The sequence below is a fragment of the Globicephala melas genome, chromosome 12 (genome assembly GCF_963455315.2).
Source record: "Globicephala melas chromosome 12, mGloMel1.2, whole genome shotgun sequence".
In the NCBI taxonomy this organism is placed as follows: Eukaryota; Metazoa; Chordata; class Mammalia; order Artiodactyla; family Delphinidae; genus Globicephala; species Globicephala melas.
This window is the reverse complement of record NC_083325.1, coordinates 12,793,447-12,820,785: the sequence shown is the minus strand read 5'-3', so window position 1 is coordinate 12,820,785 and position 27,339 is coordinate 12,793,447. Positions and strand designations below refer to the sequence as shown.

General features: G+C 54.1%; 1 protein-coding gene across 1 annotated transcript; it reads left to right on the top strand.

The window, feature by feature from the left end:
• On the top strand, positions 1 to 26,597 carry PAX8 (paired box 8). Its single transcript, XM_060309872.1, has 11 exons — positions 1 to 25; positions 685 to 850; positions 3,285 to 3,482; positions 4,725 to 4,813; positions 5,095 to 5,220; positions 5,458 to 5,633; positions 9,805 to 9,925; positions 10,382 to 10,588; positions 17,463 to 17,564; positions 24,062 to 24,148; positions 25,594 to 26,597. The coding sequence occupies exons 1-11, from the start codon at positions 1 to 3 to the stop codon at positions 25,668 to 25,670; spliced, it is 1,374 nt and encodes a 457-aa protein (XP_060165855.1). The 3' UTR covers positions 25,671 to 26,597.
• Positions 26,598 to 27,339: the final 742 nt, after the last annotated feature.

Sequence of the window (27,339 nt, the reverse complement as noted above, 5' to 3'; positions counted from 1 at the left end):
ATGTCAGTCCTGGAAACCCTGGAACGTGGGCCAGTGAGGTCTCTGCCTTTGCCCTTTCAGTGCCCCTAGCAGAGCTCGGGCCATTCAGGCTGGGAACCCACGGACAGGGCCCACTCTGTCCAAGCTCAATCAGAGAAGCTCTCCTTTTATTGTTTTGTGTCTGTGTTTCTCAACGTGATTGTGCTTAAAAACCCGGCCCTATGGTTCAAAAGAAGAACGAGAATGAGAAACTTAAATACCACTGATTTCATCCTACGCCCTCATTTTATAGATGAGGAACAGAGACGCAGAGAGGACAGGGGGATTTTCCCCAAGGTCACACAGCTCAGTATCAGAGTAGGAAGACCCTGAATCCTCAGCTCTTCAGATACTTTCTAGAGGGAGGGAGGGAGGTGTTGGGGTTGTTATTTGGAGTGAGGTGCTGAGGGTCTGAGAGGAGACCCCCCAAAAGGTCCCCAAAGTGGGATGTCCCCACTCTGTGGCATCATACATGCCCCTCACCCCGCCAACCCGAGCTAGCCCTCCTCAGAGGTGGGAAGCAGGACGGGGTGCAGCGGGAACACCAGAGGGGGTGCCCAACGGTGGGAGTTCAAGTTCAGGGGCTCTCAACATCCAATGTCCACACACAGGCTGATTCTCTGCCCGGTGGCCCTGACAACTGTCCCCCGGACTATTGTGTTTCAGGCCACGGAGGGCTGAACCAGCTGGGAGGGGCCTTTGTGAATGGCAGACCCCTGCCCGAAGTGGTGCGGCAGCGCATCGTGGACCTGGCCCACCAGGGCGTGAGGCCCTGCGACATCTCCCGCCAGCTCCGGGTCAGCCATGGCTGTGTCAGCAAGATCCTTGGCAGGTAAGCACGAAATTCACCCCTCACCGCCCTCCCTTTCAGGGACTCGTGGGGCGTCCTGCTTGGGCCCCTCAACAGGACCTGAACAGGATGTGGTGGTGCTTCTGGGCTTCCCCCATCTGCTGCCTTCTGCGGTTGCCCGCCCTTCCTTCCTCATTTGTCCATTTCTCCTTCCTTTCATTTCTCCCTCCCCCGTGGTCTCCTTTGCCCCATGTCCCATTTTCTATAGACTTCTTTGTTCCTAAAACAGAATCTTCTCCAAAGGCCCTCCCGCTGCTGAGACCACGGGAAGGGAGCCACTGGGGAGGGGACACACGATCAGAGGTCTAACCCCAGCTTGAGGGACGTCTGAGTTTGTGTGTTTCTCAAACCCTAACTCCCAGAGTACCTGCCACAGAAGCACCGGGGTTGCTTGAGGAAATGCAGGTCCCTAAGCCCCAGGCCAGGCCTACAGCAGCCTCTCTGGGAGCCAGGCCCGGACGCTGTGATTTTTACGAGATGACCAGGTGACACTTACGGACACTAACTCTAGAGCAGCAGTTCACAGCCCTGGCCGCACGGTAGAGTCACCTGGGGAATCTTAATCTGAAAAAGAAATTGATGTCTAGGCCCCGGCCCACCCCAGTTAAGGCAGAACTTCAGGGAATGAGTCCAAGTTTCAGTATAGTGTTAAGCCCTCCTCGAGTGATTCTAATTTCCTGCAACCAGAGTTAAGAACTGCTAACCTTGGGCTTCCCTGGTGGCTCAGCGGTTGAGAGTCCGCCTGCTGATGCAGGGGACACAGGTTCGTGCCCCGGTCCGGGAGGATGCCACATGCCACGGAGCGGCTGGGCCCGTGAGCCATGGCCGCTGAGCCTGCGCGTCCGGAGCCTGTGCTCCGCAACGGGAGAGGCCACAACAGTGAGAGGCCCGCGTACCGCAAAAAAAATAAAAGAACTGCCAACCCAAAGGTTCAGGAGGGACCCGAAGCAGCGGAGCTCTGGACCGACGCAGCCGCGTAGTCCAGTCTGGAGGCCACTTCGGGTGGGAAGTACCCACACATGGGGGAGGCGGGGCTTCGCGTCAGCTCGGTGTACCCGTCTCCCTTACCCAACCTGTAAGTGGATTCAGGAGGAGTTCTGGTTCAAAAAGACCAAAGCCTGATCTGTAATTGAACGTGGAAAGCCCTGCTTTCCTGGCCGAAGTTGTCAGGAAAAAGCGTGGTCCCAGGCTGGGGTCAGGAGATGCGTTCCCAAGATGGGCTGCAGTATCCCACGAAGGGGATGAGCGCCGGATGGTGGTGACACATAAAGGGAGTTTTTTGTTTTGTTTTGTTTTTAAAGAAGATGTTGGGAGTAGGAGTTTATTAATTAATTAATTTATTTTTTGGCTGTGTTGGGTCTTCGTTTCTGTGCAAGGGCTTTCTCTAGTTGGGGCGAGCGGGGCCCACTCTTCATTGTGGTGTGCGGGCCTCTCACCATCGCAGCCTCTCTTGTTGCGGAGCACAGGCTCCAGAAGCACAGGCTCAGTAGTTGTGGCTCACGGGCCTAGCTGCTCCGTGGCATGTGGGATCCTCCCAGACCAGGGCTCGAACCCGTGTCCCCTGCGTTAGCAGGCAGATTCTCAACCACTGTGCCACCAGGGAAGCCCATAAAGGGAGTGTTAAAGAGACAGATTTTATTTCATGGCAGAAGAGACCAGAGTTTCCCCAAGGAGGGGAGGCAGGCTATCCTGCTGAGGGATGCTGGGAAGGGGAGTGGAGACCCTGGGAGAATAGGCTCAGCTTAAGGGAGCTGGACGTGGCCAGGGCTCCAGGCCAGACTGGGGTTCCAGAGTCCATGAGGAGCAGCTTCAACTTGAACTGTGTAACCTGGTGGGAAACCAGTGGCTGGGGGTATGGGGTGGGGTAGAGGGGTGGAGGGGTTTTATGGAGAACAAAGGTGAAACCAGCAAGGCAGGGCAGAGGGCCCAATGACCCCGCTGGCTTCCTGGGGAGGGAGGGGTACAACCAGGATGGCCAAGGAGAACAGTAAGTCCTGCTTCAGCCGAGAACATCTGGACGGAGCAAACGGCCGCTGTGAACCTGTATGTACCCGCGGAGCACATTCGTCAAAGTGCCCTTTCTAAGAAGGGAGGTGTTTTGTGCCCCATAAGGCGGCTCTCGCAGGTGCTCAGACGCAGGAGACTGGCCAGGGGGACGACGGGAAAGACAGAAGCCAGGTATCCCTGGGCGAGGTCTACTGAAGAGAGTTCTGGTTTGGCAGGGCAGAAACCTACCCATGCAAGGGAAACAGGCAGTGCCAGGAACAGCGTGTTGGAGGCCGGCCCTGGGGGCACGATTCAACCCCCCGGCCCCTCCCCAGAAGCCTCGGAGGGGAACGAGAGTCTCTGGCTAAGTTCCTGCCCGAAGACCCCACCTGCTTACTGGGTACTTCTTTGGGGTTCTCTATTGGAGTAGGTACTACGAGACTGGCAGCATCCGACCTGGAGTGATAGGGGGCTCGAAGCCCAAGGTGGCCACCCCCAAGGTGGTGGAGAAGATCGGGGACTACAAACGGCAGAACCCGACCATGTTTGCCTGGGAGATCCGAGACCGGCTCCTGGCCGAGGGCGTCTGTGACAACGACACTGTGCCCAGTGTCAGCTCCATCAACAGGTGAGAGGGACACCGCAGCCAGGGGCCGGGAACCCGGGCTTTGGGGGAATCATGACGGAGACCTGGCTTGAGTGGAACGGAGCCTGGGAAGGGGCCGCATGCTGAAGAGTCAGGCCGGAAGTGCCCCGGGCCCAGGCCAGGCACCAGCCCCTCCAGCCTCCTCACTGCCATGGGCATCCCCACCCTCACCCCTCTCCTCACCGCACTGCCCTCTCACCCCGTCCCCAACCCAGACTGTACCCACTGCAGTCTCCTTCCCCACACACCACATGCGCTTTCATTCAATAAAAGAAACTTCCTCTTGCATTGATCCTTTCTTGAGCGAGGCACAAGACCCCCTAACTGGGCCCTCATCCAAACACCCACTCATGTGTTTAGTCATTTAATCATTCACTCACCACCTCAATCAATCATTCACTTGCTCACTCACTCATTCATTCACACATAAGTCACTCATGTGTAGGCCCTGGGGACGCACAATCCTTGCCCATGTGGTGCTTACAGTCCAGTGGGAAAACACACTAATCGAGTCCTAATCAAGTGCCCATGCAAACAACTGTAAGAAAAGCAGCTCTAAGTTTGGCTAAGGAGAGACATGTGAGGGTGTTGAGCTGGCAGAGGGTGACTTTGTTTAGGGAGGTTCTGAAAAGATGCCTGGAGTAAGAAATAACTAATAAGAGTTAACTAGGTGAAAGGCTGCGGGTGGGGGATAGTGAAAGGAGCTCTGAGACAGCACGTGCAAAGGCCCTGTGGCGAATAGGATCTCATACAAGAAGCTGAAAGAAAGCCAGTAGGTGGAGGGAAGGGGAGCATGAAGTCGGTTGAGGTGCAGATGTGAAGAAAAGGCTGCAGTTCAGAGGCTGGTGACCGTGCTGCGTATTCTTGCCTCTGACCCAGAAGCAATGGGAAGAATCTTGGCAGACGTTAAGCCCGAGGCTGACTTGCATTTCAGAAAGTCCACTCTGGCTGCAATAGAAAGAAAAGATTAGAAAGGGTCTAGAGCAGAGAGGGGTGGGCCAGCGAGTGACCCTGGAGGGAGAGTTTGGTGCTGGCAGTGAGGGACGCAGAGAAGGATGGATGCTGGAGAGATTTCCCCTCTCCCGCAGCGGGAGAGGCCACAACAGTGAGAGGCCCGCGTGCCGCAAAAAAAAAAAAAAAAAAAAAAAAAAAGGCAACTGGATCTGGGGCATCCAGGAGCCCTGTTTCCTTCTCTTCTAAGGGCCTTTCTTGTCTTCCTTACAGAATCATCCGGACCAAGGTGCAGCAACCGTTCAACCTTCCCATGGACGGCTGCGTGGCCACCAAGTCCCTGAGCCCAGGACACACGCTGAGTGAGTACCGAGGGTCCCTCAGGCACACCCAGCCCCTCGCACACACACACCCATCTGCGTACACACCCAGAGTCACACACAAACACGTCCACACAGACACACCAGGGGTGTAGACTGAGCCCTTCCGTGGGGACACAGCCTTGCTCTGAAATATTCAGGGGTGGAACCACCTCAGGCAAGAACCCTGGCACCAGCGGTGCCCCTGACCCCTCCACGGTGGCAGCAGGGGCTCTGAGGGGTGTCAGTTTCATGTCCTGACCCTCCATCTCGCCCCACTGCAGTCCCCAGCTCGGCCGTGACGCCCCCAGAGTCTCCCCAGTCCGATTCTCTGGGTTCAACCTACTCCATCACCGGGCTCCTGGGGGTCGCGCAGCCTGGCAGCGACAGCAAGAGGAAACTGGACGACAGTGAGTGTTGTGGGAACCAGAGGGCAGGCTGGGGGCGCAGGAGGGCAGTTTGCTGAGGCTCTGATGGGACACAAGCCCCCTGCGGCCCAGGGCTTTCGGGCCTGTCTCTAAGCCACCCTGAGGCCCGGGAGCCTGGTCCTTTCCCTCCCCTGAAGCAAGTCTGCTCCCCAGCTCGGGCCCGGGGGGTGGGTGGACGGGCCCCTGAAAGCTTTCTCCCTGCCTGGGGACACCCGCCAGGTGACCAGGACAGCTGCCGGCTGAGCCTTGACTCCCAGAGCAGCGGCAGCGGGCCCCGCAAGCACCTTCGCACGGACGCCTTCAGCCAGCACCACCTTGAGCCGCTTGAGTGCCCCTTTGATCGGCAGCCGTACCCAGAGGCCTACGTCTCCCCGAGCCACACCAAAGGCGAGCAGGTGAGGGGCCAGCCGGGCGTGGGAGGTTAGCCGACGGGGGTGGGGGGGGAAGGCAGGGCTCTGAAAGCTCCCTAATCAGCCTGCGGCTCTGGAAGCAGCTAGGAGCTGCTTGATGGGCTCAGGGGCCTGCTTCCTGCAGCTCCAAGGCCGTCCCGGGCTTTGTTTCACCAGACGCTAGCTTCTTCCTCTTCATCCTCCCGGCTCTGTGGCCTTCCCTCACCCACAGCCTCTGAGCTTAGGGCAATGCAGCCAACCACGCCATGCCCCTGCCGCGGTGACTTCCCTAGACGGCGGGGTCAGGTCCCAAGCAATAAAGCCGCGGCTCCGGCCTCTGCAGCGTGACCTCTACCAGCAGCTCCAGCCCCGCCTCGGGCCACTCACACCTGCCCACCCCGTGAGCCTTGTTCACACCCCTCTGCCCCAGCAAACGGTGTGCCCTCCTCGCAGAATGCCTTTCCTCCCACTTCTCTGCCTGGAAAAATACCACTCGGCCATTATGACTCAGCTCAAGCACCACCTGGTCCACGAATCCTTCCTCGCTCCTCAGACACGCTTCATCTCGCCCGCACCCCTGCTTCTGCACGTCCGGGTGGCTGTTCCCCAGGACTCATGGGGTAGTGTAATTGCCTAGCGGACAGAGATGTGAAAACGCAGCAGATCTCTTAAGGACAGGGCAGCATCTCAAAACATCTTTTTTTGTCTCCAGCACCTAACATTGCGCCCCTCTTATAACAGATGCTCAATAAAGGCAGATTGAGCGAATGCCTTGAGAAATCCAGCGCAATAAACTACAAGCTACAAGGGAAGTTTTATTTCCGGTGCTCAGGGCAGGTGAAATGGCTTATCGTGGGTTGGCTTCTGCGAAAAGCTGGCAGAGATGTCCGAGGTCTCCCACAGAGCCCAACAAGGACTCCACACCTCTGTCCGAACTTCCAGGCCCGCCGGCCTCTCGATTCATGATCTTTTATCAACGCTGCAGTTGCAGTGTCTCCCTACCTCACCCCACCTGGTCAACCAGCTGAGGATTCCCTGGGCCGGTGTCTGCTCACCCCTCTCTGCTGTCATCGGATCTAGGAGCGAGGCGTGCCCGTACATCTTTAAGATCTGAGTAGGCCAATGGTGACGATGCCAATCATCAGCTGAGCCATTGCCAGTGACCGTCTGGGCTGCTGGGCCGGTGCCAGCAACGCAGCTGGGCAGGCATTCTGCGTCAGCGATGTTATCAGCCCGGGCTGTAGCAACCAGGAGGGCTGCAGGGAAGGCTGGCCGTCAGCAGACCTGGGGAGAGGGCCCGGGCGCTCAGCCTCAAGGCAGCACGTGGCTCCCGGGGCAGGGCGGGGCGGGGGTGGGGGACCCGAATGGGGCCACAGCGGTGGGCCTGCGGGCACCCGCTGTGTGAGACGGAGCCTGCACGAACCCGCGTCCTGGTAGAGGAGAGGAGCTCTGCTGCTGAGACCCGCTGGGCCGCAGAGCCATTTCCTGGCTCCGTTCCTGAGCCCCACAAGGGGCCCTGCTTGATTACAAGGAGCCCCGAGACCCAGCACCAAAGGTCTTGAGCCAGAGGGACCGCAGGGCCCACCCAGTCCAGTCTCTCCATTTGTGTGGAGATGACCCAGGGCCAGAGAAGGTAGAGAGGGCTTGGGGAAGCGAATGGTTGTGGAGCTCAGACCTGCTGGCCCTGGTTTCATTCAGATCCGTTCACTTTACCTGCTTTAAATACGATGCTCCTATGTGCGTTCTTATTTGAAGACTGGAAAAAGAGAGCCTGAAAACCATGGCACTACTCCAACCCCTCACCTTACAGATAAGGAGACAGAGGCTTAGCCGTGTCCATAATTGATTCATTCCCTCCCTCAGCCAATCATCTACTCCCGCATTCATTCCCCTGCTCGGTGGTGAGCGGCAGGGAGAACCCAGCCTGTGCCCGGGGCTCCTTACCTCTCCCGCCCTTGGTGCCGTCAGTACTGCTGAAGGAAGACTCCGTGTATCCTCACTGGGCACAGGAAGGCCCTCCGGCCTAGGGAGCGAGGAGAGAAGCACAGGTCCTCACACCTGACCTCAGGATGGGGCGAAGACATGGCCATCTCTTCTGTAAAGTCAACAAGGGGCAAAGCATTCAATAGAAACGTCGTGTGGCCTCATTTCTGGTTGCTATTTACCACCAGGCGTAGTTAGGCGTCTGCACCGCCCTTGTTCCTCTATTTTACAAGTGCAAGAAGCAGATTTATCACCAGAATGTGAATATTATGAAGACAGAGACTCAAGAATTCGGGAGCTTATGACTCTTCACATAACTCTGAAATAGCTATTTATTGAGCATTTGTGTTACCAAGCATTCTGGGCTAAGCATTTAATGTAGCTCTATAAAACCTCACTTAATCCTTACATCAGCCTTGTGAAGCAGATTCCATTAGCCCTGTTATACAGGTGAGAAAGGTGTACAGGCTCTGAAAGGTCAAGGAGACTAAAGCTACTTGCAGATCCAGGGCTCAGACTCGTCCAAGTCCTAAAGCATTGTGCCCTCTGCTCCCCAATTCAAGTTCAATCCCAGTAAGAAACCCAGTCGTCATGGGGATGTTTGAGCCATTCAGTGCAACATCACCGAAATGTCTGACTACATAGGTTGGTTTGCCTTTCACTGAATTGCCTAAATTTTAGAAAATTATAGGATTTTGAGAAAGCATCTGGTATCAAATCAACATATCCATAAAGCATTTTAAACTTTTCTTACACTCTCTAGAAATTAGGCATCTTGTTCAATTTCATTAAGCCGGGCTCTAAGCAACTCCATCCTGCCTAGGAAGCAGGAAGCCCCCTCGCAAGGCATGGAACCAGAGCGCCATCTAGTCAGTAATTGCTGCTACATGGTAATGGCGCCCTTGTGGCCTCCAGAATTTACTGCCTCTTCCAGAAGTGCCTGGCACACAACCAGAAACTGCTGCGGCCCCTTGGAGAGCCCAGCTCGATGGGAATCATGGAAAGCGATTGCCTTTAGAGGAGCCGTTATGTAACCACGGAGCAAGCCTTGATTTCAGTTTTGCACACTAGTTCACACAGTGCACTTGTGACGTGCGTGATCCACGTCCGGGGAGCAGGTGTGTGCTGTCTCGTGCCCCGGTGGGAGGGAGTCATGGTGAGGGGTGATGTACCCTTGCCTTTCATTGAACAGGTTCTTCTTGGAGGCCGTCTTAGGAGATGGCCTGCTCATGTTAGGGGAGGCCGAGTGAAATCTAAAATGAGGTCAGAACTAAGAAAATCCCCAGGTACCTGATAAAGCATTTTTTAAACAAATTAACCCCTCTAATCTTCAAGCTGAACGTGCACATTTATATTTGCTTGGATATGGGGCGGGGAGAGAGAAATCCACCTGTTCTGCTGGGGTATCAGGTGTGTCATTTTATTGAAGGAGAAAATGCCCGGGTCAGGAACTGCTGTCCTCGATTCAGTCTCTGTCTCATACGCACCCGGGACGTTTACCTCTCTGGGCTTCAGGCTCTTGGCATATAAAACAGACAGAATATTGCTCACCCATGTCACAGGGCTGCTGGGGGCAACGGATCAGGATAACACAGGCAAAATCTATTGTCCGCTCTTTGCAAGTGTAAGAAGTGGTCATGATGTTATCCACTGCAGAGCAGCGGTTGAGAGCATGGGCCCTGGAGCCAGACCCCTGGGGTTTAAATCCTGGCTCCGCCCCCTATGAGAGTGTGGCAAGTTTCTTGACCTCTCTGTGCCTGCATTTTTGATCTGGAGAAGAATAACAATGACTGGAGCAAAGCAACCTGAACGGTCTCATGGGCCAACTGCCCCAGCCCTGCATCCTGTTCTCTGCGGGCCCAGACAGGGTGAGGAGACCAGGAAGGAGCCCAGCGTCCAGGCAGGGCGTGGTCCTTGGAAGGAGCTGCTCTGTTCTGTGCCTGGCCTGTGCACCGCCAGCCGGCATTGAATTCCGGGGCTGCAGAAGGGAAGGTCCTGAGCCTGGGACTGGGAGAAAAACAGAAGGGCTGTGACTCAGAGAATAAGGGCCAATTAAGCCGGCTAGGTGGAGTCGAGATTGAGCGGGAAGAGGGGACAGAGGAAGGGAGTGTTTCCCGGGGAGACTGGGCTGCGAGGTTTCTAGGTGGGCCTGCGACCCACGGCCTCTGTGCACTGACTGCTTTTTGCTCGCCAGGGCCTCTACCCGCTGCCGTTGCTCAACAGCGCCCTGGACGACGGGAAGGCCACCCTGACCCCTTCCAATACACCCTTGGGGCGCAACCTCTCGACTCATCAGACCTACCCCGTGGTGGCAGGTACGATGCCCGGAATCTCCTGGGCCATGTGGCCCCAGCTGCCAGGATGGGCTGGAGGGCAGAGCTGGCGGATGGAGAGAAGGAAGGTGTTACGGCCCCGGGCCTGGAGAGGAGAGGGGGGCTATACTGGCTGGGCCTCCAGGTGGGTCCAGAGGGTCTCGCCTTCTATCCTCGGCCCCGGTCCTCCGCCTGCCCCCCAGCGCGGGGCACACGCAGCCGCGTCTACATTCACAGAGGCACAGCAGGGAGGTAGAGCTGCCCCTCCCCTCCTCCCGCGGCCTGAGGGGCACCGCGTAGCCCCGCCCACCTCACCCCTCCACGCCCAGCCTCAGGGAGGAGCCCGCCCACCGGCCCCGCGCCGCCGCACCCATCCCGCACCTCATGGCTTGGTTTGCGCATGTTCCCACCCCATCATCTCACACCCCTCTCTCCTTGTTGTCTCCCTCCCTCCGGCAGATCCTCATTCACCCTTCGCCATAAAGCAGGAAACCCCCGAGGTGTCCAGTTCTAGCTCCACCCCTTCCTCTTTATCTAGCTCCGCCTTTTTGGATCTGCAGCAAGTCGGCTCCGGGGTCCCAGCAGGTGCCTCGGTCCCGCCCTTCAATGCCTTTCCCCATGCTGCCTCCGTGTACGGGCAGTTCACGGGCCAGGCCCTCCTCTCAGGTACGACAGGGAGGTCCCGGGCTGTGCAGCCATCGTGGGGGGAGGGAGGGGGGTCCTCAGGGCCGGACGCCGGTCCCCTGCTGTGGGTCCAGCCCCCTCTCTGGTCCCCAGTCCTCTCCACCATCGCCCCACTTCCTGATTCCTCCGGCAACTTTTGGAGGTGCCAAGATGTGCCCCCTCCGAGCCTGCAGAGTCAGGCCGTCGGGGTGGCAGGCACTCTGGGGGTGCCCGGCAGATTTCCAGAACCTCCACCCAAGGCCCCATGGAAGAGCAGGGTCCCTAAGGCCAGGAGCCAGGCTCCGTAAAGCCCTGAACACTTGGTCTGGGTAAAAAATACAGAAGAAGGAAGAAAGAAAACTTTGGAGGGAGAAAGGCATTGGCTTTGGGAGCCAAATTCTGGATCAAATTTCTAAAGACAGAGGGTAAGCCCCAGTTGGGTCTCCATAGTGGAACTCTCCTTGTGCCCTGCTTAAGAGTGTCACCCTTGGAGGACACTCAGGCGGAGTGACTCACCAACCCAGGAGAGGTGGGGAGCAGGGACCTCCCATCAGGAACCTCATCCAACTCAAAACATTTAAAGCTGGAAGCACCTTAGGGGCATTTAGAGCAAATCTCTCCTTATACTGACGGGCGACAGGCCCAGAGAGAAGGGCCTGGCGGAGGCCCCTGATCAGGACCATGGTGAGGGCTCCGCCTCCATGCAGCGTGTGGGTCAGACCCCAGCAGAGCTGGGTCTCCCTGGCAGAAGGACATCAGCCCGTCTAGCCAGGGTCTGAGCAGTGGCTGAAAAAGTCAGAGGTGTTTGGCTTGGGCAGGGAGAAGGCCTGAGGTGGAGTGAGGGGTAGGGATGGGGGGCAGAGACCCATAACAGTCTTCAGATACCTGAAGGGCTGCCACAGAGATGAGACAGTTTCAGATGTGGGTCCAAGGCATTGAACCAGGACCCATGGGGGAAGCCAGGAGTGGGCCAGCCCCTTCCGGGCCAGTGGTTTTCAAACTTGCTGGACCTCGCAACACTCTCTTGAAATGAAACCTTTGACAGAAACCAGGTATCCAAACCAGACAAACGAAGAGCTGCTCTGTCTGAAGTAGGGGCTCTGCCCGCGGAAAGCCATTGGTCTTGAAAATCACTGCGGCAAAAGAACCAGACCTCTGCCCACCCAGAGGGACCGCACGGTCCTCTTATTCAAGTTCATTGACCCTTTCTTGTAACTGTCTGTATGTTTTATGTCTGTCTGGCACCTAGGATTTTTTTTTTTTTCCTCTGTGCATCCCTGCGTCTAATGAGGGAGGTCCTCTTGGAAGAGGTGGGCACAGAGGCAAAGGATTCATAAAGGAAGCCCAGTGTGTGGGCAGAGAGGCAATGTTTAAGGGTCTGAAGCAAGGAGGAAAGTGTTGACTCAGTGCAGAATTTCAAAAGAGGGTGAAGTCAGCGGAGATGGGTCATTTGTTTTGACTAAAGTGATTAAAGAAGCAAACTCTGTGAGCTGAGTGAAGTGATGTCAGCCAGAGAAAATGGGATGGGGAGGGAGGGAGGGGGGAATAGAAGAGACTCACATCCACTGTAGGGTGGACCGGCCCAGTCACCGGGAAAGACTGCCTGCCTTGTGCACATGGTGGGCCGGGGCCAGGAGGGCTGGGATGAGGCAGGTAAGGGATGAGGGTGTGGGTGAAGCATGTGGTCACGGGGAGCAGTTCTTCACTTACTGTGGGAGCTGTGGAGAGGCTTGGCAGGACCAGCCAGAGAGGAGCGGGCAGGACAGAGGGCAGTGGGAAGCAGATATATCAGAGCACAGACCCAGGTGGTGGTGTGAAGTGTGGTTGCAACAGCTCAGTGCAAAGTCCCTGCCCCAAAGCTCCCACGCTTTCTCCCCTCCCTGCCACCCTTTTAGGGCTTCAAGCACCCCCAGCCACCATGCAATCACAGGCAGGGGCTCTGAGAAGAGCAAGCAGTGGCCAGGCTTAGAGGGGCTGGGTCCAGGAGGTTGCCGAGAGCAGGAGGCAAGTTAAGGCCGCAGTTCACAGAGCTAGGCCCGCCCTGTGGGTCAGGCACAAGGCCTAGGATGGCAGTATCCATGCTGAGCCCACGTGTGGGCCTGGAGCTCCTGAAAAAGCGTCCCCCCCTGCCACCTCTGCTCAAAATTGGACCTAAATACTTCCCACGTGGCTGAGCCACCGTGAGCGGACTGGGGGGAGACGGCAGAGAGAAAGCAGCTTGCGAGGGGAATGATCTGGGAGTTCCCTGGAAGTCCAGTGGTTAAGACTTAGCTCTTTCACTGCCGTGGGCCCGGGTTCAATCCCTGGTTGGGGAACTAAGATCCCGCAAGCCATGAAGGGCAGTCAGAAAAAAAAAAAAAAGGAGGGGAATGATCTCAAGAGTCTGGGGGCTGGAAACCTATTCAAAGGAGGAAGAGATGAGCTTGAAAAAAACGGAAGGAAGTCAAGCCCAAATTAATCCGAGGTAATGATGCTGCAGACAGAGGAGACGAAGGAGGACCAGGTACATTTTCATTCCATAATGAAATGTCACCTACATGAACCCTCCCAGCTCTCTCCTCCTGTGAGTAGCTTCCTATGAACCCTGCCTGCCACCTCCCGCCAAGTCTTTGCCTGCATCCCCGGGGTCAAGTCCCCTCCCAATCCAGCGGCTCTGCTAGTGCGATGTCTGGGGTGGTATTTTCTGGGTCTCAACTTCTCCCTAATCAGCCCAGAAAGAAGAAACCTCAGGGTTTGGAGAACAGGAAGATTTCTCCTAACTCTACTCGCAGTTCCCGTCAGATGCCCCAGTATGGGGTCCCAGCACGCTGGCCGAGAGCAGTATTGAGGCTGTCCTTGTCCTGGCTGTACCGGGGCTGAGTCCCGCTCAGCTGACGAGAAAGCCCTGACTTCGGTTTTATCATCAAAGAGCCCGTTACCCGCCTCCATCCTTTTGTGCAAAATTATATTTAATCCTGCCAAAGAGAGTTCTGGATTGCCATAAATTCTCCTTGCTATCAGGGCAAGATAAGGAGTTGAAAAGAGGTCACAGAGAGGGCAGACATCAAAGGGAGCGGATGAAATGGTCTGAAATCACCTCTACCCTCAGAATTCCTGCGAGTCCTGGCTCTGATCCTGGCCTCTACCGATATTTAGAACATTTACCAGTATTTCTGAGGTGCTAGCGTTCTCTTCTAAAACCCCATTTCCCAGCCAGTCAACGTCGACCTGTGTCTGTGTCAGCTTCTTAAACATAGGACTGTATTGGAAGTATATTTGAGTACAGAGGAGATGGAATTACAAACCAAAGATAAACTTGTGGTGAAGAGCCTTAAAAAATCAATTAAGTCCATAAAATAGGCCGTGGAAGGATGCCTCCACCCTATGGCTTCTGTGGTTTCATTTCTAAGAAGGTTGCAAAGTTCTTGGCTTTGGGAGAAAACATGTTTAAGGAATTGAAGCGGAGTCTTGCGAGACTGGTGGGAAAGTTGATGGTACGGAGTCCGGGTGAAGGCCGTCCTGAAGACTGTCTCAGCAGGCTTTTCAAGGGGGCCAAGCTTCAGGGGAGGAAGCCTTCAGGAGTTTGCTCCAACATCTGATTCAGAAACCTCCGTCCCACTGGGAGAAAGTTAAGTGACTAAGGGGAGACGAAGATTAAAAATCTCAGAATACAGGGGAGTGAGGCTGGTGAATCAGTTTCCCAAAGAGCAGTTTGGGAGCTAGTTCTCGTGGGACGGGACTCATGGGGGCAGCTGTGACTAAATTAAATTGTGGCTTAAGGGGAACTTGCACCCTGGTGCTCTGCCCACTGAGCTGCAGAGCTCAAGAAGCAGCAGGACCAGGTGATGGAAAGGGACAGGATAAGAGGAGAATGAAGGGGAATGTGGGACCACAGGGCTCCAGGGCCGGAAAGAGCTCTGCAGAGCACCTAGGCCAGCCCTAGCCAATAGGTGGCCTGAGAGCCGAGATATACCATCAACCCCAATCACGGCAGACACAGATGCAGCCTCAGAATCCTTCTCAACACAATGCACCAGGAAGCCCCCTACCAATCAGTCAAATATTAATTAAGGTGAGCCCAATTTATAATCTGTCATCTAGCCTAGCTCCTCATGAGACAGACGGGAAGATGCAGGTCAGGAAAATTAAGTACTTTGTTCCTCAGCCACAATCTGGACCTAGATGTCTGTCTGTCTGTCTGTCTGTCTGTCTCTCAGAAGTAGGGAGGGAAGAGGAAAGGGAAAAGGCATCAGGCCCGAATCAGCCACCACCCTGTTCCATCACTGTCCTACTCACGTCACATACACCATGTGTCCTCATCCTGCCCGCACGGGCTTCATGTCACTCCTCGCCTCTCATGGGCTCTGGTGCCTGACCAGGGGCTTCATCCAAGGGACCAGGGGCTTCATCCAAGGGTCCAAGGGGCAGAGTCTGAGAGCTGATCGTATTGCGGTCTTTTTTGGAGAAAGATCAGATTTTCCCTTAGTGTATCTTCTGCCTACTTCTCCCTCTCCTTCTAAATATACTGAAATTTCCCTTTCCTCACCTGTTTGGCCAAGCCCTCATTTGTTCAGGCCTGTGTCAAGTGAACTGAACCCATCTGTCGGATTCCAGTGGGTTCCTTTCTGTTTGGTCCCGCACCAACCACTGCTGGACATTATACTCAAACAAATTAGGAAATTAGGGAGTGTTGTTCATTTTTACCAAAACATTCACAGAGTTTTAAATAATGAATCGATGGCTCCTTTCCAATAGGATTTATTCTATAAGGTTTCCCTTGACATGTAACAATTTATAGAATGTGTCCATTGCACGAATCAGTGTTCACCTGTGGCATGACACCTTAGCTCTGAATTATGTTGATAACATTCTGGTAATAGTAATAAGGTGTGTAAGGCTACTCTTATTTTTTATGCCATTTTGCATGTGAAGAAACTGAGGCTTGGGGTACGTTGGTGGCTGGTCTAGGGCACTTGGAAAATTAGTTGTAGAAGCAGAATGAGGACCAAAATCCTCTGGTTCCTAGACCCTTCCCTTCAGAGGAAGGGCAGAAGTCCAGTAGGCCTGTTCTTGTTTGTTGATCCCCCCAGACTTGGACTTGGCTCCAATGCCCATCCCAGTCTATCCCCATCATGACTTAGCGCCTAGCCTTGCTAATTTAGCATTCTTGCTTACTGCTGTATCCCCAAGTGCTGTGAAAAGTGCCTAGGGTATCAGAGTTACTCAATCAGTATTTGTCAAATGAATGAACTGTCTTCAGGGAACCTCTAGAAATAGAGGTAAGGAGGGAGTTACTGCTGTATTGACAACTTACAGGGTTCCATGCGAGGTACCTTCCCTCCCATTGTTACTAGGCACCCCCTGAAGGGCCCGACATATGAAGGACCTCTGGGGGATGGATGGGAGGAAAGTTGGACAAACAGTGCCATGGAAGTGGTGGACTTGGTAAGTTGGTTGACAGAGGCTCACAGCGAGCCTATGTAAGTCCTAGGAGAGAAGGTAGCCCCCAGTATGGAAAAGGTAAAAACATTCTGGTAATGGTGATAATCTAACACACAGGTTCTCATTCTGGGGTGATTTTTGCCCCCCGGGGACATATGACAATATCTGGAGACATTTTGGGTTGTCACACTGAGTGGGAACTGCTACTGGCATCTAGTGGGTAGACCCAGCATCCTACAATGTGCAAGACAGTCCCTCACAGAGAATTCTCTCTTCCCAAGTGTCGATAGGTCTGAGGTTTAGAAACCTTGTAAACGTCACCGAGAGCTAGGACGACCCAATAATTTCATCATTCAAACGGGGGCATTTTGAGAGTGGAATGGACTTATTCCTAAATATGCTGGGACAGTGTTCATGACCTGGGCAGAACAGGATGCCTTGTCACCTGGCCAAGAGTCCTTGGATGGGGCAGAACCTCATGGGCCTGCAGGACATGGGGCAATGGAAGAAGGGACACGGGTGAAGCACTGTGGTTGTTGGCACGTGGTGTAGATGGAGAGAAACTCAGCAGGTCAGGTGGGGTCTCCAGAATGGGAAGGTTTGACTGCCTGATGTCGAGGAGAGGCAAAGCCAGGGAAATCAGGGCTTCACAGAGCAGCCTCTGTGTCACCAAGGCCAGAGAATTACCCACAAATTACAGATAAACAAAGAGAAAGATGGCTCTTTTCAGGAATGGCATGGACAGATGTCAGTGGTTCATGGGCATGTGTAAACACTGTCTGTCAGCCCACATCTCCTTTCCAGGTCAGGAAAAGGCAATATGTTTCACGTCTCTTGCAGTTCTGATAGGCTGTATCCACCCGAAAGGCCAGGTCCAGGGGCAGGAACCTCCCTCTGGCTCAGCAAAGAGTGCAATGATTGATTAGCGATATCTGCCACACGTTTGAAAAAGGAGAGTGATGGGCCCACAGGACACACCTTTGCCATCCCTTCACAGGGCCTTGTTCCCGGCTCTCCTTGGAGCTGGAGATGTGAGCTTTGAGTCCAGTGGCCTCTAACATATTTATTTAGGTCAGGCTGTGCCGGCTGCTATGTGGATGCCATGGGGGACCACAAAGACCCAGAAGACATAGCCCTCAGCCTCCCTCCGATACCATGACATGTTTATGGATGAATAAGATTTGTGTCGATAAAATCATTGGAGAACAGGGAACAATAGAGGACTGCAGTAACCAGGACACCCTGCGTGGTGGAGCCTGTGGCCTGGCCAAGGCCAGCCAAGGAGAGAGGAGCCTGGGCTCAGAGGAGGAGGGTGGGGGAGGAAGTGGGTCTGGAGAAGGACTCTGGAGAGAGCGGGAATGGCAGAGGGAAGGCTTGCTGAGCCCCGGGGGAGCAAGACAGTAAGCACAGGAGCCCACAGTGGCCCACCTGATGACACTTTGCTGTATTTTTGCAGGGCGAGAGATGGTGGGGCCCACGCTGCCTGGATACCCACCCCACATCCCCACCAGTGTACAGGGCAGCTATGCCTCTTCTGCCATCGCAGGCATGGTGGCAGGTAAGGGGAGGGGCTGGGCAGGAGGGGAAGCATTGCAAAGAGGAAGTGGCGGCCCCAGGCCGAGCAAGAGAGGTGAGCTGTGCCCCTCGCATAGGCTTCCCGAAGGGCAAGGAAGCGTGGACCGAGAGGTGTATCTTCTTATAAATGCCTGGAGAAGAGACTTCAGTGCAGTCCTGGCTCCATAACTCTCTCCAGCTCAGCCCCCTTCTTCCCAGATGCTCCTGTGTTACCCACCGGGATGAAAAGGGAGGGGCTGGGACAGCCTGGTGTTCCGATCGGAGCTCTGCCGTTTCTTCCAGTGATTCAGTGAGCCTTGATGCGGAGGCCGCTGGGGGCCATGGAACACTGTGAGCTAAACCTAATCCTAGCCTACAAGCAGCCCGTGGTCTCCCAGTTATTCCACTCTGGTGAATCCCATCTACCCTTCCTGTAAAGTCTGAGTTTGCGTGGTGTTGGTGATGATGGCGATGAAGACGGTTGAAATACAACCTTCTTCACACCTCACACTCACTCAACCCTGCACGGGCAGGACCCGTGGCCGGAGAGCTCCAAAGGTACTATAAAGTGGGAGACGAGCTGGGAGTACTTCTCCATCATCACTTGGACTGTCCTGGGATCCTCCCTGCCAGTCACTGGGGTCTCTTTATCCACCAGCGTGGTCATCACCCAGCAGTGACCCAGGGTATCAAGGTTTGGGCAAGTAAAGACAATGAGAGTTTCTTCGGGCGAGTCTCACTCTTTTAGGAAACATACAGGAAGGACCCCAGGTTGGATAGGGTCGAATAGAGCCATGCGCACCGCCCAGAGAGGCCTGAGGACCTGGAGCTTCTGGAAGGGAGCTCTGAATCAATCAGGGCATCTGTGACCTTCCTGCCAGCCCTGGAGCAGCCTCTCTGGCTTTGACTCCAGAGACTCAAGGCATTCACCCAGGCCTGTTTCCCTCCCCCACTGGCAGGGGTTACTCTTTACCAGCCACCCACTCGGGTGCCCTGTGCGAGGCAGGTGGGCTGGGCTCTCCCAGGCAGAGGGAGGGGAGGAGGAGGGCGGGAGCGAAGGAGGCTCTGCGCTCCCTGGGAACGCGCTGAGCGGGCACTTGTCGCTGCCTGGTTACCGTGGCGATGTGCTTAATGCAGCGTTGAAAATACAGAATACTGACTCCTCTCTCCCTCCTGGCCCCAGACTCCCTCCCTCCCTCCCTTCCTCTTCTGGAGCGTGAAATGAGATTGGTCCAGATAAAAAAGGAAAAGATTTGGTTATTTTTTTAAGAGTGTGGATAATGGGGCCCTCAATCAAAATCCCAGGCTCCAGTCGGCTCCCCCCATTCCCCTTCCAACCTCTCCACCTTTCCCTGCCGCCTGCTTAGAAGGGGAGGAGGAGATGTAAAGCACAGGGCTTTTCTCTTAATTATGGATCATTCCTGGGGGCAGGCCCAGGGCAAGGGGTGGTTCCTGGGGCCCAGAGTCTGACCTGTGAGGTAGCTGGAAGGCTTGGGCCTCTCATCAAAGGCCCCCAGGTTGTTTCCATAAAGACCTCACCCTGAGTGGGTGTTGTGGAAAAAAAATAAATAACACAAGTACAGCATGGACTGCAAAGTGAATTCCAAGAGGGGGCTTGCTTGGCAAGGTGGATGGGCTCCCAGTAAGTTACATGCAAATCAGTTTTCAGAAAGTACGATGTTATTTAAATGCATCCCTGGTTCCCAGTAACTCCATGGTGCAAATGAATTCTTAAGGAATTTTTTTATAGAAAAAGTATTCGTGTCCATCTCTTACCAGTGGTTACAATCTCCAAGTTGACTGAAGCGAGATTCCTTCCATTAAAATCAAACCTTCATTGAGCACCTACTGTGTGCTAGGTACAGACAGAGTGCTCAAAGCAAGGCATACCAATGACATTCTTCAATCAATTGTGGAAGGAAGGAAGAGATCATTTGTCAGGCAATTTCTGTGTGCCTGGCCATTCATAGGTATACATTTATTTCTCATTTAATCCTCACCATAAGACTGGGAAGCTGGTATGATCTTAGTTTTATGTAGATAAGGAAACAAGCGTAGAAAAGCGAAGTAGTGCGCTCGGGCTCGTAACCATGCTAAGGGGCTGGGTTGTTCAAACACAGTTTTTTTGATTTCAAATCTAGCATTCTTTCAAACCTAGCGTACTACACCACGCTGCTTCCCACCATACCGGAAATAATGACATGTGTTATAGGAGAGCGACGTAGGAACCAGACCAGGGCACAGATTTCTTTTATCCATTCATCTTCTCTTGTGCCTTCTAATTGTTGTTGCTGTTGTTCCTGTCTCATTGATACAGTTAATGACCCTCTAACCAGTTCTGGAGCTGTACCGAGAGCTCCGATAGATGGATCCATCCATCCATCTCTCCATCTTTCCATCCATCCATCTTTACACACAGTTTTACATACATCCGTGTATCTTGTCATCTATTCTTCCATCCTTCTATCATTCATCCTTCCTTTCACCCATCCATCCATCCACCCATCCATCTACCCATGCTTCTATCCATCCATCCCTTCTTCTATCCTTCCATCATCCATCCATCTATCCATCCACCTTTCCATTCATCCATCCGTCCTTCTATCCATCCTTCCATACATCTTTTCACATATCCATTCTTTCATCTATCCATTATCCGCCCTCTCAACCATCCTCGCATCCTACCATCCATTCACCACTTTTCACTTAACAGATGGTGGTTGAGGATCTATGGTATGGGATGCTGGGGATATAGCAGTGAACAAGACAGGAGCTTACAGCCTAATAGCGGAGAAAAAAAGTGTAGTAAGAAAGTCAGTGAATGAATAAACAAGATAATTTCAGATAGTGATAAGCACTTGGAAGACAATAAAATGGGATGATGTAATACAGAGCCACAGGGAGAGAAGATTACTTTCGATTGGGTGATCCAGAGAGGCCTCTCTGAGAAGGTGTTCAAAGCGGTCAGCCAAGTGATAAACCGGGGCAGACCGACCCCAGCCCAAAAGAACAGCGAGTGCAAAGGCCCCAAGGCGGGAACTGGGTTAGCATGACCACACAGAGAAAGAGGGCGAGATATCCAAGAACAGTGAGTGAGTGGCGAAAGCACTGCGGAATGAGGAGACGTTGTATGTGGATGGGTCGAATTTGTAAACTACTCAGGCCACTGGGAAAACAAATTGCAGACAGTCAAAAGCGGAAGCACAGAGAGCAACTGACCAACTGAAGGACAATTGCAGTAGTTCATACAGGACATAACAGTGGTGGGGGCCATGGAAGTAGCAGGGGAGGAGGAGAACAGAGACACTGAGGATGGTAGAGCCAACAGCACTTACTAGGGAACTGGCTGTAGGGGTTCAATGACAGGGGAAACAAGGTTGAGTCCCTGGTTTGGGGCTTGGGAAACAGCATGGATGGTGGTGACATGTGGGAGGTTAGACGAGGAAGAGGTAGAGTATTTGGCATGTGGAAGTCAAGAGTTCTATTGGGTCATATTAGGATTGAGACACCACCTAGATAACCAGTTTAATACATCAGTAGGCATATGATGTGTGTCTGAAGTCAGGAAAGAATCCTGACTAGGGCATAAATTTCAGCCATTGTACAAAGCTGTTATTTAATGCCAAGGGATTACACAAGATCACTAGAAAGAGAATGTGAATGGAAAATCACAGCAGGCTCACAAACCCAGCCCTGGGATTCTTCAGCATTCAGAGACATAGCAGAGAAGGAACGAGCAAGGCCAGGGAGTCAGAAAGGCCCTTGGATTGGGAGGCCAACCAGGAGGACTGGCATCATGAAACCCAAAGGCATGGAGGGAGTGATGAACTGAATCAAAATCGACTAAGAGGTTGAGGGGGGTGATGGACACGGAAATGACCACTGGAGTGATCGGGGTAGAGGTTGCAGAGATTTGAAGAGATCAGCGTTGGCCTGATTGGAGGGGAATGAGGAGGTGAGGGCAGAGACCATGGAGCAGAGAAGGGCTGGTAGCTGGAGAGGAATGTGGGGTAAGAAGAGGATTTTTAAAAGAGAAGATGGCGGAGCATGTATGCTGGCTAAGGCAGTGATGAATTGGAAAGGGAGACGTTGATGAAGAGGAAAGAGAAGGGATAAACTGTAGGGACCAAATCCTCAGAAAGGGGAGTGAGGCAGGATGCAGAGCAAACAGAATGGGTTGACCTTTCATGGGTGCAAGGACATTTCATCTGCTTTGGCTGCAGGGGCCTTGACAGATCTGATGGTGGGAGGATGCTGCAGCCAGGGGGTGTACCACCTCCTGAGTCTCGTACCCTACTCCAACTTCTAAGTGACCGAAGCAGATAGGTACTCTGTAAGCGTGTGTTGGATAAGTGAATAAGTGAGTGAGTAGTGAGTGAATGCACGAAGAAGTAACACAGGGAGAGGGCAAACACATTGGACTTTCCACCTCTCTTCCTGTCCTTTGGAGCCGCTGAGGTTGGCATTGGGTGAGGTGGAGTCAAAGCCTGAGGGCGTTGCTGGGCAACCAACGTAGAATCGGCTTCTTCCAGGGTGCGCTGAACCCAGCAGTAAGCAGGACAGGCTGCCTTGTGAACGCAAGAAGAAGTGCTGGGGGCTAGGGTCCTAGCAGGCCCTAAGGGAGCATGTGGCCTCGGGCAAATGTCCCTCTCTGCGCAGAAGCTTCTTCACTTGTGAAATGAATGGTTGGATGAGATCATTTCTTTTCCTTTTTACTATATTTAATTTAAAACAATTCTCTTTGATGTGACCATTTTTAAAGTCTTTATTGAATTTGTTACACTATTGCTTCTGTTTTATGTTTTGGGTTTTTTGCCACGAGGCATGTGGGATGCTAGCTCCCCGACCAGGGATCGAACCCATACTCCCTGCATTGGAAGGCGAAGACTTAACCGCTGGACCACCAGGGAAATCCCTGGATGAGATCATTTCTTAGTTTCTGTCTTTCTATTTTTATCCCTTTGCTTTTCTTCTCCCTCCCTTCTTATACATGTATTTCTTGGGCTCCTGACCTGTGTTAGACTTAGTCCCCACCCCTAAGGAACTTCCTGTTGCTCAGGCTTTAACACTGGTTGGATGACTGGTGTGAGGCTCTACTGAGCTTTATTTCAGCGCCTACCTAATGGGAAAATCAGAAAAGCTAGCATTTCTTCACTGCTTCTTATATTCCAAGCATGGTGCTCATAAGCATTTGACATGTGTTATCAGATTGAATCCTCAGCAAAACCCCATGAGATAGGGACAATAATCTGCCCCATTTTACAGATGAGGAAACCAAGGCTCAGAGGGGTTCAGTGACTTGTCCAAGGTTGCACAGCTAGGAAGTGGAGCATGGAGATTTGGCTCCAGGCAGGCCAGCTCCAGAGCCAGGCAGCTTCGAGCCTCTCTTCTAGACTCTGGGAAGGAGATCAGAAGGGAACCACAGAAAGCACGAGGCTCACAACAGCAGATCAGATTCTGGAAGGCAGTGTGGATTCACCGGAGCTCAGGGTTGGCGGGAACCTGGCTTTGTGGATGAAATTGTCTCCTAAGTACATAAATGGATGATCTGGGATTTCAAGTTAAGAGCCCTCAGGTCAACTTCTGCTCTGCCATTTCCCAACTGTGTGATTTGAGGCCCCCTACTCACTCGTGCTGTACTCCGATTGCCTCTTCTATAAATTGGCGCTACTGACGAGCACTTTGTCGGAAGCTTATGAGCATAAAGGGGCTTACCGTGTGGGAAAGTGTTTTGCCAACTTTACGCTCCGTCCCAAGCCCCAGCAGTAATTGCGGTGGTCTGCTCTGTTATTTAAAGGAATTCTTAAGTAATTTTTCTGGTAAGTAATTCCTTTGGTGAAGCCAAGAATCCAGTCACAGAAAGAGGTGATGTGATTTGCTTCGTGTAAATCGTACACTGAATTTGCTTGCAGTGGCAGGTCTGAAATGAGACAAACATCTCTATGGAGCCAGTCCCAGGACACAGATGCCCTCCCCTCTCCTTCCCTTCACCCTCAGCAGCCCCACCACCACCAAACACACGCCCCTCCCTCACAAACCATACTTAGGGAGGCTACAAAGCTTATCCTTACTGAGTCCTTCCATGACCCCTAACCCCTCTCACTCCCATTGGCCCTTCCTGGAAAGACCTTTCTACAGAAGGTCCAGGCAGCAGCAGAAGTGGTTAGAACCTGGGCCCTGGTCACAGCACAGCTTCCAAATTCCACCAGACCCTCCATGTGTGTGAGCTTCTGCAGATCCCCAAGCCTCTGTTTCCTCATCTGGAAAATGGGCACAATACTAAAATCGACGTCCTGGGGTTCCTGGGAGGGCTGATCTTGATGGGGCAGTACCTCCAGTCCCTGATGGAAAAGGCACTGCCCCACGTGATGCAGACTGAGGGGCCCCCGAAGGACTGATGGAGGAGGACTTGCTCGATGCCTGCCCTGCAGACCCTTGTCCCCCATCCCCAGCCTTCCATTGGTGCCTCCACCTCATGGGTCTCACATTCTCTTCCCACAGGAAGCGAATACTCTGGCAACGCCTATGGCCACACCCCGTACTCCTCCTACAGCGAGGCCTGGCGCTTCCCCAACTCCAGCTTGCTGAGTAAGTTGCCTCTGGGGCCTCCCAGGTCCTCTGCTCTGCGGGGAGGAGGGGTGCAAGGCTGAGCCAAAAGTTGCCTGAGACCTGGGAGGCCCCAGTTAGATGGAGGGCCCAGGAAGACAGGTGTTTTCCGTCATCCGAGCAGATAGAGGGAAGGCAGGGTACCGGGTTGCCTGGGAGAAGAGGCAGAAGGAAGAGAGACTTGCGTGCACCACTGTCTCTCTTCTCCATCTTCTATTAAATCTTTTGTTTTGTGTAAGATTCAGGGCTCAGGCTTTGGGAGGGCAGTAGTGAGTGGACTCCAGAAAAATCTTGGAGGGGAACTGCCTTCCTTCAGGGACTTAGAGTCCCACAGCTGCAGACGCTGTCGCAGGGGCGCCCTGTGGGAGTGCCAGCTGCCCCTCTGCCGCGGAGCACCCTGATTGCAAACAGTGCCATCCTGTTGCCCGCATTAACCATCTAAGCAACTCAAAGATACTCACGATTCAGCACCAGAGCCCTTACACAGAAATCCTCTGTTCCACCACATTCCTGTTGTTTGGCTTGAGATACGGACAGCCTTCAGGAGGAACAGAGAGTGAGCTGTGGAGCTGCTCATCAGCCCCTGTCTCCCCCCGGGCCTGGGCTGGGTAGAGAAGCTTTTCAGGAAACCAGGCCCCTTAATGGGGAACGTGAGGGATCCCACTGGAGTCTCCGTGAGGGATGGCCTTAAGGGTCTCAGAGCAAACCTGAACCGGACAGAAGCCGCAGTGCAGTACGGCCAACCGCAAGGGCGCCGTCGCAGGCCTGGCAGGACCATCCGTTCCCAAGACGCCCCCTCTCCTCCTGTTACCTCCTGTTGTTCCAGAAATGACTAGGAGGCTGGCTGAGCTGGGTTCTGTTTGCCAGATAAGTTCAAGCCACGCTTCTGTTCAATGTAGCCGGAAAGGCTGACGGCATTGAGACATGCCCTTCCCACGGAACTTTCCCGGGCTGCCCATCCTGCAGGTGTGCACAGCTGCCCGGTGCAGGCCCTCAAATGTGCATCCCCCTCGACCAGTCAGGACCCAATCCCCCTGCTTCCCAAGAAGAAGATCCTCTGACCTCGCACGTTTTGGGCAAGGCTGGGGAAAGCCCCAGTGATCTCCCCGCGTGAACTTGGTTCTTCAGGGTTCCAAATGTAACTGCTCTCTCTTGCCCTCTCCCTGATACAAGGGTGTTGAAGGTCAAAGGAGTCATGGCGGGAGGGGCAAGAAGCCACTGTTCTCCTTCTGGCCAGAAACTCAAAGGTGAGGCCAGAGAAGGAGGAAATAGGGCCAGAGAGGAGTTAATCTTTGATGATCAGATCGGCCCGAGGGATCAATGATTAACTTGTACTGTCTTAAAGGTTGGCAGAGGCAGGGAGAGTCTGTGGTGCAGTTTCCCCTTCTGACCAGCAGTGTTGTTGTTCTTTTTTCGAACGTGTCCAGGTTCCCCGTATTATTACAGTTCCACAACAAGGCCAAGCGCGCCACCTACCACTGCCGCGGCCTTTGACCATCTGTAGTTGCCATGGGGACAGTGGGAGCGACTGAGCAACAGAAGGACTCGGCCTGGGACGGGCCCCAGAGAGTCACACAAAGGAATCTTTATTTATTACATGAAAAATAACCACAAATCCAGCATCACGGCTTCCTCCCCGTGTGGTTGATTTAATGAACCATGAGAGACCGGACGACGTTGGAGAAGGCCACGCTGTCCTCCAGGACTCCTTAATGAGGGGCAGGAGTCCCAGGGGGACAGAACCGTCCCGTTCCAAAGAGACAAAATTGGAGGAGAAGTGGGGAGAGAAGAGGGGACAGCCAGAGGCTTGAGAGGGACGGCACATGGGGCCCACGACGGGGTCGGGGGCACACAGAGGCACCTCTGTGGCCCCATCACCGACACGCTCTAGCGGCCGCGGGCTGTAAGTGCTTCGGTCCAGCCCACGAGCCACAGCGGGTGCGAAGGCTCTCCCGCACCGCCGCCCGGAGACGCACCACCTTCTCTGGGCAGCTTGCTTGGCGCTTTCCACTCCTCTCCCTCTTGGCCCACAGGCTGAACCCTGGGTCCAGCCAACCAGGAGCTCTGCCCGGCGGTCAAGGAGCTCCATCCCAGATGCTCCCCACCACGGAACCACCCCTTGGCGGCCAGACCTCAGCCTGGCCGAGCCTATTGCAGCTTGAGACAGACATTCCGAAGCCCCCGGGCTCCTGGGGGTGGGGTGCAGCCCTGCCCAGGGCGGAGCCAGGCACAATGGCTGGGGACCCGCCTCCCCTCCCAACAGCCCTGCCGAGCCCACAGCTACCCCCCAAAGCCAGCCATGGCGGTTTCCTCTCTGGCTCCCACCGTGCCCGCCCTCCGCTCCCCAGGCCCGACTGTAAATACTGTAAATGAGGGTCTGCTTGAGCCCAGCTGCCGTCTTCCTCTCAGTGAACTGTCTCCCTGCCATGTCGGGCTTCTCCCCCTGACGCTTCTTTTTTTTTTTAAAGACAACCACCACTGCCACAAGACTCAATAAACCATTACTCTTGGTCTCCAGCTTTGGGGTTGGCTGGGGAAGGAGGCACCCCAGGACTGGGTTTTTTCTCCAGAGAACCTCAGAGCCCAGTGGCCAGCGAACTCACTTTGGGGGCCGGGCGTTGAGAGGACCACGAATGCCCAAGGGAGGGAGCCCCTGACTTAACATTCGCCCTCTGCCCCAGAGACATGTTCAGCCCCGGGCAAATCACGTATCCCAAGCTTTGACTGTGCCAACTCTGAGTAAATGCGAGCATAAAATAAGCACGTGGCCCGGTGCCCGGCCAATCACAGACTCCCCACAGGTAGTTGCTGTTGTTATTAACAGGAAGCCAGAGAATCCGCCGGGAAGGTTGGAGGCAGATCCGGGAACAGCTCTGCGCTGGAGCCCACATAAACAGCTCTTAGGATCCCTGAGGTGTGAGAGGAGGGAAGGGAGAAGACAGTTCCTGGGCTCTGCCGGATGGGGCCTCACGTAAATTAAGCCGCCATTTGCCCTCTTTTACATATGGAGAAACTGAGGCTCAGAAAAAAATGAAATAACTTGCCCAAGGCAGGAAGTAGTAGATTCAATCAAGTCCTCTTACCTTAAGTCCAGCACTTTCGCCCAACAGCACAGGGCTCTCATCAGGGACGCCAGGGGGGTTCTAGACCCCAGGGAGGTTCTGAGACTGCCA